The sequence below is a fragment of the Pelmatolapia mariae genome, linkage group LG13, assembly GCF_036321145.2.
Source record: "Pelmatolapia mariae isolate MD_Pm_ZW linkage group LG13, Pm_UMD_F_2, whole genome shotgun sequence".
NCBI classification, from domain to species: Eukaryota; Metazoa; Chordata; class Actinopteri; order Cichliformes; family Cichlidae; genus Pelmatolapia; species Pelmatolapia mariae.
In genome coordinates, this window is record NC_086238.1 from 19,169,558 (window position 1) to 19,182,252 (window position 12,695).

At 42.5% G+C, this 12,695-nt stretch overlaps 2 protein-coding genes across 2 annotated transcripts; one reads left to right on the top strand and one right to left on the bottom strand.

The window, feature by feature from the left end:
- Positions 1-1,710: 1,710 nt before the first annotated feature.
- On the bottom strand, positions 1,711-4,454 carry fignl1 (fidgetin-like 1). Its single transcript, XM_063491627.1, has one exon. The coding sequence runs from the start codon at positions 4,441-4,443 to the stop codon at positions 2,530-2,532; it is 1,914 nt and encodes a 637-aa protein (XP_063347697.1). The 5' UTR covers positions 4,444-4,454; the 3' UTR covers positions 1,711-2,529.
- Positions 4,455-5,942: 1,488 nt separating this feature from the next.
- On the top strand, positions 5,943-12,082 carry ttl (tubulin tyrosine ligase). Its single transcript, XM_063491893.1, has 7 exons — positions 5,943-6,704; positions 6,905-6,983; positions 7,081-7,313; positions 7,440-7,575; positions 7,683-7,952; positions 9,192-9,335; positions 9,472-12,082. Exons 1-7 carry the CDS (start codon positions 6,536-6,538, stop codon positions 9,671-9,673), a joined length of 1,233 nt encoding a protein of 410 aa, XP_063347963.1. The 5' UTR covers positions 5,943-6,535; the 3' UTR covers positions 9,674-12,082.
- Positions 12,083-12,695: the final 613 nt, after the last annotated feature.

Below are 12,695 nucleotides of genomic sequence, written 5' to 3' on the forward strand. Positions count from 1 at the left end.
TATTTTTTAAAAAGTTCACCAAGCTCACTGTTACAAGCAGTAAAACTACCCATAGAGGCCAGACTGCTTTATTAGCAGGCTGTAAATATGTTATTTAACATTGTGAAGTTGGACATTATAACACGGGAGTCTGTGTGGACTGTTGCTTTTGGAGCCAGCCTCAAGTGGCCATTAGAGGAACTGCAGTTTTTGCAGGACTCAATTTTTCCACTCTGGAGACTGCGCTGTGGTAAAACAGAGTAAAGAAACCCCTTTTTTCAGTAATAGCCAGCAAACACAGTCTAATTTTATGGTTGGTAGCACAGAATGTTTTTCTTTAAATAAAATATTGGTGGCATACAACAGCAGGATGTACTCTTTCCTATTAGCCAATCTGAAGGCAGTATGGAATTAGTGGACCCTGCATCAAACAATGCATTCTGTAAATGCACAATATAGATACATTGGAAAGAACTCTGAATAAATATAGTAATAATTTTAACTGTAAGACTTCTATATTACAAATAACATAAGATTTCAAATGCTGGAATTTTATTCCTATTACTTATTACATTTAAACTTCTACTTGAGCACAGCTTGTGTAGTTCTTCCACAACTGTATATACGTGAACACAGGGAACAAAGCAACACCAAGCGCTTATACTTATTTCTACCTCAGCTTGAATCTGTATTAAGGATAAAAATACGCTTTCAAAATGATTCAGTAAAATGACCTTATTTTCTTCCCTGTAAATGTACTGTGCAATGTGTTTGTTTGTGACCACACTGCCCCAGATGTGACCACTTGCTTCACAGCCACAGTCAAATTGAGCTACAAGCTTACACCATATGGCACAGTTTTCAGTCCATACTCAACGGGCTCTATAGATCCTGTCTGCACCAGAGGAATTCTGCACATCTGTCCTGGTCCAGCTGTGAGGAGTCCCCGCGATCGGAGAAGCCCACCCGGGTGGGCGGGGTAAGGGTGCGTGTGTGACTACTTTCACTGCTGGCTAATTCAACAAAGTTTCTATACGGTGGCCAACAACACAAGTGTGAAATATTTATCAGGGACCTGACAAAAAAGATGAAAAATAAATGAAAGCCCCGTTTTCATGGTCTTCCAGATTCTCAAAGATTTCTTGATTAAATTTACATGAGATTTTGTTTCATGTGTGCACAATCTATAATGGCCCCCTTCAGTGGTAGTGCATGTGTGACCAGTGAGGGATTTAACTTGAAAAACATAATGTTAAAAATCCTCACACCGCTTGCATGAGGGACGTCTTCACTGAGAAAACAGTTGCAAACACTTTGACTGGACACAAACTCCATGGATCAGAACTAACACAGAGGCCCTGCAAAAGGGATGTATTGCAGTAACACTGCTGTCTTAATCACTAACAGGAAGACAGGCAAAGTTTTTCTTTTTTTTCTCTTTTTAAACACAAGACCCAGGATACTCTCCGTGTTGCCCAACTTCCGCGGATATGATTAACACATCCAGCCTCAGGAACATTTCAGGACAGTGAGACTTCAGGCAAACCGTGGTTGTGGTGTTCAAACGTGATCACACTGCCCTCTGTGGATCACATGGGATCGGATATGTCACCACAGCCCAGAGATAAACTTACTGCTTACTGTCACACTCTGAGACAAAAACTTGTGGAGATGTGTGCGTGTGATATATACATTTATTAGGGACATAAACAATTCCGTCCATGCAGTTAACTGAAAAAGACCAAACAGATGACAAGGATTAAGTCATAATTCGACTGTGAATGTCTATCCTTGATGTGAAATACTAGATGGAATTTAAATGGAAAACAGGGCTTCAACTGGAAAATGGTTTATGTATAATACACACTACCTAACACCGGATCACAAAGCAACAGAAGTGGTATTGGAACAAAATCAGCCTGACCGGCACAAACACCTGAAAATGACCAAAAAGCTGAACGCAGATGGCAAATTCTCTCAGTACAAAGTGGGAACGAGGTAAGGTTTTCTTCATTTTTTCTTCATGTTACGACACCCTGACCTCTACAAGTAGTGTTGAAAAACCTCAAAACAACAGACCACTAGCACAGAGACTAACACATTACACTTACACTCATAAAAGAGGCACCTGTTCACCTGTGCAATCCAATATGACTGGACTAAGCTGATACAGAGGCTTAAAATAACTATTTAACTGGTAGCCAATAAAAATGTCCTTTTCTCTTCTCTAATTCTGTTTTCCTTGTCATTTATGGAAGCCCTGTTTTTCGTAGGCAAACAAAAAAAACTGAATTCAGCTCTTCATCACACAGATAAGGCCAACTTCCCATCATAGGGGTATTTGGCAATATATGGGAAAAAAAAACAGAAAGACTGCATTAAAGAGACCCATCTTATAGTTTTCAGCACTTTCATGAGACTGTCATTCTTCGTTTTTAGTACTGGGTCCTCCCACTTTGTCGGGTTTGTGCAGAACAAAGAAAGCATTTAACGTCTTTACATTTTCCATTTCTTTCAACACCCAGAACCTGAATGGAGACAAAGAAAAGTTTAACGCCCACATCCAAAGGTTTTATTCCACTCTTCATACAGCTCCAAGTCCTTTGATGACACACTGGGACGTACAGTCTTCAGGGCTTCGTGGAAGTCACTGTAGATGATGGGTCGCACCTGATCCGCAGTGATGGTGGCGATGTCACTGAGCTGGATGCTGCGTATGGGCCCCAGTGCTGCCTCTCGACACAGCTGAGTCATATCGGCTCCGGAGAAGCCCTCCGTGGCTGTCACCACCCTCTCCACCTCGCTTTCTCCCAGCTGGTTTTTCTCCTGAGCCATGAGGTTTGTCACTATCTGCCGTCGGGCAGTCGCTTCGGGCAGGGGGATGTATAACCGCTTCGCCAGGCGTCGTCGTGCTGCCTCGTCGATCTCCTGGGGCCGGTTGGTGGCACCCACCACCAGGATGCGGTCCTCTGCTGCAGTGGCCGCTCCATCTAGCTGGACCAGAAACTCTGTTTTTATCCTGCGCGAGGAGTCGTGCTCACCGTCCGTCCGCTGGGACAGCAGGGAGTCGATTTCATCGATGAAAATGACAGCAGGCTGGTGGCAGCGGGCAATGGCAAACAGAGCTCGCACCATTTTCTCTCCTTCACCCACCCACTTGGATGTGAGTGATGAGGCGCTGATGCTAAAGAAAGTGGCACCTGATTGACAGGCAATACATTTACCTATTAGAGTTTTTCCGGTTCCCGGCGGTCCAAACAGCAGGATGCCTTTGGGCGGGCCACGGAGGCCAGTAAAGATGTCAGGTCGCAGCATGGGCCAAACCACAATCTCCTTTATGGTAGTCTTGGCGAACTCCAGACCTGCTATGTCGTCCCAGCCCACCGGAGGCCCGTGGTCCATGATCTCACTCATGATCAGCTCGATTATCTTTGGCTCAAAGTTTTTCAGACGCTCGTCCAGGATTTGAGGTTCCTGATTGGAATTACGGCTCGCCACACTTCCCTCCTCTTCCTGTCGTGGAATGGGAGACACAAATTTTGAAAATGCACCTCGAGGCCTGTTGGCGCCCAGAGATTTCTTCACAGTTGCCGCCATCCCAGGGGCCTGACCTCTCTGAGGCTGATGGGAGTGCTTTCGCTGCTGGTCAACGACAAACTGCTCACGAGCTGTTTTGAAGGTGGTAACAGCCTGCGGGTCTGATGACACTTGACCGCCATTTTGCTCTCTGCCAACATCACCTCCGTCTGTGTTGTAAAAATTTTTCCGCTTCGATGTGTTGGAGGTGGGAAAGAAGGAGGACTGATAGTGCTGCGTGACCCCTGCGGGGCCAGGGTTTATATGTGGGAGAGCTGGAGAAGGACGACTAAACACAGACTGTGGCTGAGCTGGAGGTCGGGGGAATGAGGGTGGATTGACTGAAATCTCATCGTGACTGCTGGGCCTTTCCACAGAAACATTAGCAGGGATACTGGCTGTGATTTTAACCTCTGATTTAAGCTGCGGTGGTTGCACAGCTTTAAAGGGAGGAGTGAGAGAGCTACCTTTACCCTCTTGCCCCACAGTTATGTTAACGTCAGCTGGTGCCACCACAAAGCTCTCGCCTCCTGTCTTTGGCTGAATTGTTTTCCGAACGCTGGGCAACTCCAGCACGCTCTCTGCAGTGAGGGATGACTCCCATTTGTCGCTGTAGTTCCTCTGACTGCGGGCCAGATGGAGCGCGCTTTCTGCATAGTTGTTGAGCCCTGTGCGCGGGTCATCCGAGTCCAGCACTGTAGCGTAGCGCTCCGAGTAGGTCCTGAGCAGGCTGGCCATGCCGGCCTGAGAGAGCTGGGAGCTTGCCCATGCATACTGAATGGAGAGGATGTGGGCCCGGTAGGCATCAGCCGTCTGTTCAGGTGTACAGCTGCCAGATGAAATGTCAAAGGACCTCTTCTGCCATTCGTCCAGGTGTGCGCCACTCATGCCTGGCCTGCTCCAGCCTGGTGAAGACGAAGGGACAAGAGTTATTAAAAATACATGACCCCAGTAAATGCCAAGGCACAACTCTCCCCAAAACCCATACAGAGTAAAAGTTGCCACTTAATTACGTTACATACTTAAATAACCATGTATGCAGTAACACCGAGTTATAGTGATTTTGATATAAATGAAAGGAATTAAAAAACAAATAAACACGTGATTTGAATCCAGCTTTAAAAATGGTAGGCCACACAGCATTGAAACTGAACAGCCTTCATTAAAATCCTTCCTTTCTGTTAAACGCCCATGTCTTTGATACTCCACGTCCCAGCTGAGATAAATTCTAAATACATTTCGTTTTCTCAGACTTAAATAAAACTCCCCACATAAAGCAACATACAACTGCCTCCCTGGGCATTATCTCCAACGATGAATAGTTAGTGACAAGGCTAAAAGTAATCTAAATCTCTGTATATGTAGCTGAACCACGGAGAGCTGCAGTAAAAACAGGTTATCAGTCTCGATGCACCCAACTTTTCTGAACTGGTATCTGAAAATGCGTCACAACAAACAACAGTATTCATAATGGACGTCACTTACTATTACTGATATCTTGTCAAAAAATGATAAATATATATATATATATATATATATATATATATATATATATATATGAATACACTCGTAACAACTTTTGTAATGCACTTTAACTCGATGTTTACAGTAGCGGTAATTCCCGCCTCTAGTTTGTTCTCCCTCCCGAAACTAGGACTTCCTGTCTCGTTCCAATTCGCTCTGAAAAAATTTACAACTGTGGCCGTCGGAAAACTTTTCACCCAATACAGGGAGTCAGCGCAAAGAAGCAACGATTTTAGGTTTTTGAATACATAAAACATTGAATAATGATGACGAGACTGGGACATTAAAGTAAACGAAATGAAACAACTAAGTTTTTTACATATTGGAACGAGACCCATAAGTTGTCACAAGTAGGGAGTGCTCCATTTATCCTCCAGTTCCGCCCAGTCCAGGCTACAAAAGCTAATATACCTCGTTATCAAATTTCACGAAAAGTTTCGTGATTGATGTTAGTTATTTTAAAAGTAAGAGGAACTTTAATATAAAGCGTGGAGCGATTTTTCTTCAGTTTAAAGACTTTTTTCTGCGGACTAATTTGCCAACAGTACACAGGTCTGCTAATTTTAGTGAGGTCTACGACGCCATCTCGTGGCTACAATACGCATACGGCATTGCCGCTTTAGAGGGTTTAATTCTGGGAAATGTAGTACTCTTGTCGTTGAACTTCATGCAGACTTTGAATTAAATCAAAATCGAGTTTAAATGAAGTAGATTTTTTATACATATCTAATTCATTTTGTGTTAAATTGCTTTAAAAATATAAAATAAATATTTAAACGGATATTATCCTGGACATCACTCTATTCGAAAACTACACTAACCACAACGGTTGCGCGGTGGTGTTTATGCTGTCGACGGTGGATGACAGGGTTTGCTGCTGATTTTCAGAGAATAAAGCGCACGCCGGCGGTGGGAGAATAGCCCGTGTTTGTGATATTGTGAAGCAAACTATCCACTTAGTTAATGTTTCCGCTTCTTGTGACTTTTGCCTTTGTATTTGAGGACAAATACCGGAAGTGTCTTGTAGATAACTGTTAGCAATTGTCGCAGACCGTTAGCTATAACGTTAGCTAATCCGGAGACGGGATGTAAATTTATCCAGACGGGACCAGCCCCAGTAGCCGGTATCAGCAGTCAGTCACACCCTTGTCTGGTGCTTCTGAAATAACCCTGTGCCGACTTATGTGAAAATTCTTCAGGTGGCATGGTGTTTTATATATAATACACGTTAGCCACGGAGTGCTGAAATTAATCTTCCGAGCACCAGTTTGAGTTAACTGGGAAGTGTGGAGGGGATATGACTGACTCATCATCATGGCACGGACAGAGGAGATAACCCCAACCGTTCTGTCTGCTGCAGTGCCAACCCGACAGCCGCACAACTAGACAGACAGCTAAGTTACTCACACACTAAACCGTTTTTATTAAACCCCTGACCCCCTATCGCAGCGGCATTATGAACGCCCCTATGTACACCTTTGTTTCCCGTGACGACAACAGTACTGTTTATGCTGAAGTTTCCAAAATCCTCCTCTCAACCGGGCAATGGAAGAGGCTGAAAAGAGACAATCCCAGATTCAACTTGATGCTGGGTGAGCGGAACAGATTACCCTTTGGGCGTTTAGGTAAGTCAGACTTTCTTTCTTGTTTCTTGAGAATTGTTTTCGGGCTATTTTTGGTGTCCACCCTTTCAGGATGAGAAAGCAGCTGTGACTGTGCAGGGCTGCATCCTGTGGAAAGATTGTCTCTCTTATTGAGAGTTTCTGTGCACTGTGCATGCGGATATATGAACAGACGGTAAAGCATCCTCACTGTGACCTTACAGGCCATGAACCTGGACTGGTGCAGCTGGTGAATTACTACAGGGGGGCCGACAAGCTTTGCAGAAAGGCATCCTTGGTCAAGTGTGTGCAAATCTCTCATTCCTGACATCATTCATGTTACTGACGCTGCAGTTTATTACATGACCACTTTCCTTCTGACCTCTTTCTTAAACACTAGGCTAATAAAGACCAGCCCAGAGCTGTCTGACTCCAGTAACTGGTTTCCAGAGTCCTACATCATCTATCCCACTAACCTCAACACACCTGTTGCTCCTGCTATGAATGGCATCAGCCATCTGAAGAGCAATCCGAAGACAGATGAGCGGGAAGTTTTCTTGGCCTCCTATAACACTAAGAAAGAAAGCGCAGAGGGTACAGTGTGGATAGCCAAGTCCTCTGCTGGAGCTAAAGGTGATATCTATATTTAGTATTTAATTGGTTAAAAACAAGATACTAGTTGGAAGCTTCATATATATATAAATATATCTGTAAATGTGTGTGTGTGTGTTTCTTTCTTCTTGTTTTGTATTACTACAGGTGCTGGTATTTTGATATCCCACGATGCTAATGAGTTGCTGGACTATATTGACAATCAGGGACAGGTTCATGTTATTCAGAAGTACTTGGAGAAGCCTCTGCTTCTTGAGCCGGGACATCGGAAATTTGACATCAGGCAGGTTTTTTTTTCTTTTTCTTTTTTTTTGCCAAACTTAAAGCCACAGAGAAAGCACTGCTATGTCCCAACTTAACAGCTTAGCTTTATGTTTATGCTATTGCTAGGAGCTGGGTGCTAGTGGACCATCAGTATAACATCTACTTATACCGCGAGGGCGTGCTGCGGACCTCCTCGGAGCCCTACAACAGCTCAGACCTGCAGGACATGACCAGTCACCTGACTAACCACTGCATCCAGAAAGAGCACTCCCAGAACTACGGCCGATACGAGGAGGGGAACGAGATGTTCTTTGACGAGTTCAGGCTGTACCTGCTGAACACTCACAACGTCATGCTGGAGACCACCATATTACCTCAGATAAAGCAGATCATAAAGTAGGCACCTATTTTGCTATTGTTTTTATTATTAGTTCTTAGATAAAAAGCAGAGCTTAGCTTTTTTTATGCCACACTAAAGGGCAAAATATTATTATTTTTTTTAAATTAGAAATCAGACATAATGTCACATAGCTGCATAAGATAGAGTTAAAGCTGCTGATTTTAACTAGAGACAAGTTGGGATCTTTATTAATCTGATGAAAAATAAACAATGAAGCTTTCTGTAGTGATATTTTTGCCAGGTGATTATTATTCCCGTTTTCCTCCTGAATCCTGCTGGTTTTTACCTCTTTAACGCATGAAACTTCCGAGACATTACCTGACCAAGCTACAATTTAAGTTAAAGCACACTCTATCAGCTCGGTAATATGATGATTGAGTCCATGTGAGAGTAATTGTCCAGAGAATTCACAGAGAGGGTGAGTATCATGTGTCATACCTCTTTAGTGCTCCAGACTGAGAGCTCTCTTGTCCAAACTGCACAGAGTATTCCTAGCTGAGAACATGTCTGATGTGGACTTTCTCTTGTTGTGCTACAACGTGCGAAATAGGAACTTTGAACAATTCCTGGACCTGATCCTCCCAACATTATCATGGGGGTTCATGTTTTCACTCTCGCTTATCTACTCCTTGCTTTTTTGTAGTTACCCTTCTTGCGTCCTGTGTGAATAAACACAGCTTTAAACATATGCTGTGGTTTTGTACAGGAAAAGGAAGATTGTGGTTTTTAGCAGAACCTCTTTTCGTAACTGTTTTTTAACAGATATATGAGTGGTTTTACACCACTTTGCATATAATTATTGGTGATTATTAATTTGTGAATCTCTTCCAAAGCATGTCTTTGTTCTTTCTTTATCCACTCGCCCCCAACCGGTTGCAGCAGATGGCCGCCCCTCCCTGAGCCTGGTTCTGCTGGAGGTTTCTTCCTGTTAAAAGGGAGTTTTTCCTTCCCACTGTTGCCACGTGCTTGCTCATAGGGGGTCATCTGATTGGTCGGGTTTTCTTTGTATTATTGAAAGGCCTTTACCTTACAATTCATATAGCGCCCAATCACAACTCTTAAAAACTGTCGGTGTGCGATTAAACCTCATATACTGGTGTTAATAACAGCAGTATACAACCATTACTGTTGTGAAAACGTGACTGATGTTTGGCAAATGCTGGCTGCTCTCATCACTCAAAGTACTTTGTTATAAAAGGATGATCAGTGATGATTTTGGGTGTCTGGTTTCACAGGAGCTGTCTGACATGCATCGAGTCCGCAATCAGCACCAAGCACCTGTCCTATCAGAGCTTCCAGCTTTTTGGATTTGATTTCATGGTGGACGAGAACTTCAAAGTGTGGCTCATTGAAATCAACGGCGCTCCAGCCTGTGCACAGTCAGTACCTTCCATGTTACGGTGTCCTTTAGCAGTGTTTTTCCATCTAAAATATAACAAATTTCACATCTGTTTAAAATTTGAAATGTTTATTATTATTTTTATTATTGTTTTTATTTATCCTTTCCTACTGCAGGAAACTATATCCAGAGTTATGTCAAGGCATTGTGGACGTGGCCATTTCCAGTGTCTTCACCCTAAACAGCGGCGACTCCTCGTCTGCGTCCTCTTCACCTTACTCGTCCTCCCCATCTTCCTCCACCCTGTTCACCACCAACTCCTGTTCCTCTCCCAAACTGAGAGCACCTCTCCACGTGGGTCCTTTCACTCGCCTGTAAGCACATGCACAAATATGCCCCCTCACTTTTTCTTCTGTGCTAGAAGCTTCTTCCATCCCGCCATCCTCATTGGTCGCACGTGCCGCCTCTCTGCACCCGAGATGCTGCACATGCGAGCAAGCTGCCGAGCCGCTCCTTTGTACTTTTGCACACGTTGGCCCGAGGGAGACTTTCTCTGAACCGCAGGAAAGATCCGTGCGCCCCTGATTATGCATATTTTGAATGCGAGGATGGCAATGAACTGGTCAGTAAATGTTCTCGGAGTTTCTGAACGATGACGGGCATCCCCAAGCAGATTGGTCGAAGTGGTGAAAGACGCAGAGACGCTCCAACTGAGACTGTAGTGCCTTACATTTCCAACCACTCTCCCTTAAAAAAAAGCCTGCCAGTTAGCTTGCTCTGTTACAGTGACCTGTACTCGTTCTTTAAGCTTTTGCACTGTTGCTCAATAAAATCATGTTAAGTCCACAAGAAAATAGCATAAAAACAGGCATTTGACATTGTAGTGAGCTTATGGAAGTTTGAGTGCTGTTTAATCATCAGACACTTCTTGTTTTTTTGTTTTTGTTTTTAATCACTTTTTATAGCTGACTTACAAACAAGTTTGTTTGAAAAATATTAGATATGATCAAGAAGCTCTAGAGACTGAAGGATGAAGGCTCTGGTGTGTTACGCTAACACTATTTGTCTGATTGAGCTAAACATTCAAGTCGCCAAGGATGGCCTTGAAATTGAACATTCCTCTTGACTTGACCATGTGGACACTACATCAGGGCAGCTGGGTGGCATAAGTGAGCAGGGAGACTGTGCTTCAGCTGTAAACCTGGGAGCGAGTCTGCTGCAGGGACCTCTCAGTGGCAAAAAGAGAAAAGGGAAAAATCCTCGTCAGTTATTCTGTAATCAATTTGTTTTATGTGATCTGCAGAGAGCATGTTTGTGTGAAAGCATGTAGCATACAAGCCCTAACCCACAGCTCGGTTTGCTGTAAAGAACTCTGTTTTCTTTCTGATAGACTGTTATTGTAAAGTGTAAAGTGGGTTTTTGTTATTGAGCTGGTGAAGTGAGCGTAGAGTAGCTTGTACAGAGTGTCTTACTGCTTCTTCAAAATGTTTAACGACCCCATTAAAGGACACTTGGAAAAAATAGCAAAGCTGATAAAATGCTTGTTTCCCTGTGTGTTGAAAAACACACTGTGGTGAGCATTACCACATTGTCATTACCAAAGAAAAGTCAGCAGCGTTAAGGAAGTCCCAATACTCTCAGTGGTTAATTTCATAATAACTTGGACTTGTTTCGCTTTGTGGGGTCTTTAAATATTTGACCTTTTCATTTGAACTAAATCTTTGTGAGTAGACAAGATTTTAGAGGTGTTCCCGTCCAAGACGACTTGTGTCGAATCTGTTTTGTGTTACTGCTTGTTAGAAATGATTGTCAGATTGTTCAGTTGTTGTCTTTTATTAGATTGAAATAGTTGACAGTTGCACATTCGTGTGTTTCTAGGGGCTCATTTGATTCCCTTAAAAAAAGGAAAAGAAACAAAAACACCCTTTTGTTGAAATATGTGAGGTTTTGTGTCCCAATAATTAAGGTGAATTATCAAAACATTTCTTTCTTTTAACTCTGTTTACAAGAAGACTCGAAAATGAAGGATGTGTAAGAGACTGAAGTTAATACAAAGAGAAAACAAAACTTTAGTATTGCTTTTAAATCTGTAGGGACATTTCCATCAAAGGGAAGGGTGCCTTAGAGGGAACTGTATATTGTTTTTTTTTAAAAAGGCGTTTAAATGCACCTTTATTTTTTTGTACCGGGGTAAATTTGCCTCTTTCATTAGAAAACCTCAGTAATGTCATTTCCTCTTACTTAGAGTTTTTTTGCACATATGACTCATTTTCTCATGTTTTTCCTTGTGTGTTTTATATCTCTACGTTCTCATCTTTACCAAAGATAATCCTGCTGCATTTTCAGTGTTACACCTTTTGTAGTGAACAGATTATCGTCACAGACCTGACTCGAAAGCAAGTATGATCAGAGGAATGTGTGCTGTTTTTTTTTTCTTGTTTTTTTTGTTGTTGTTGTTGGGTTATGATTTATTGGAAATCTGCATGAACGTTTGTCTTTATCAGAGACAATATTATTAGAATAAAACATGTTACTGCTTCTGTCATGCAAACATTTCTGCACATCCACATGTTGGACTGCATTTCTGATGTGCATTTCAGGCTTCTGAGCAACACTGAAGAAGATGAGGGAAGCAGAGTGGTCTGTGAACGCAGCTTGCAGACGAGCTACAGAGCGTTCAGAAATGACCCAGACCTTTGGTAGGTGGATGGTGAAATAATACGACACTAATAAAAGTTCCGTTTTTTTGTTTCTAAATTTTGCCTCTCTGCTGTGAGACTGGTTATTAACGAATGTTTTTTGATTTGTCTTTGAACGCCTCGCAGATTAGTTAAAAAGAGAAAATGTGTCTAATCCATTTGTTAGGTGTGGCTTCTTTTATCATGGGAAAAGTTCACATGAGTAGGTTATCATGCAGATAAACCACACACCCGCACGTAGTTATCTTATATTTCTTCCTTCTTTTATTACTCATGGTTTTCTTCTGAAATTTGGCTTCTCTCTGACATAAATTGACCTCATTTGCCCCCAGCAGGTGTAGCCACATGATCTTAAACAGGGACATTCAACCAGCTTGGCATGAAGAAATTCCTTTTAGACTAGTTAACCAGGAAATGAAACTAAAAATTACTAAAATTTTGTCTAATAATCTTAGCCAAGATAGCAACGAAAGAACTGATGTGTGGCACAGCTGCATCATCTGTCCGTTGTTTTGTTCTAACCCACTGAGATATTTGTATGATCATGTGAGCTTAGATGCTATATAAACATACAATACATACATACAAACATAAACTTATGTGGGGGTACTTTTACTAAAAAAACCACTATTCACAATGTGAAAAAACACAACTAGGGAAATAATTATTTGATCCCCTGATTGAATTTGCAAGATTGCTCA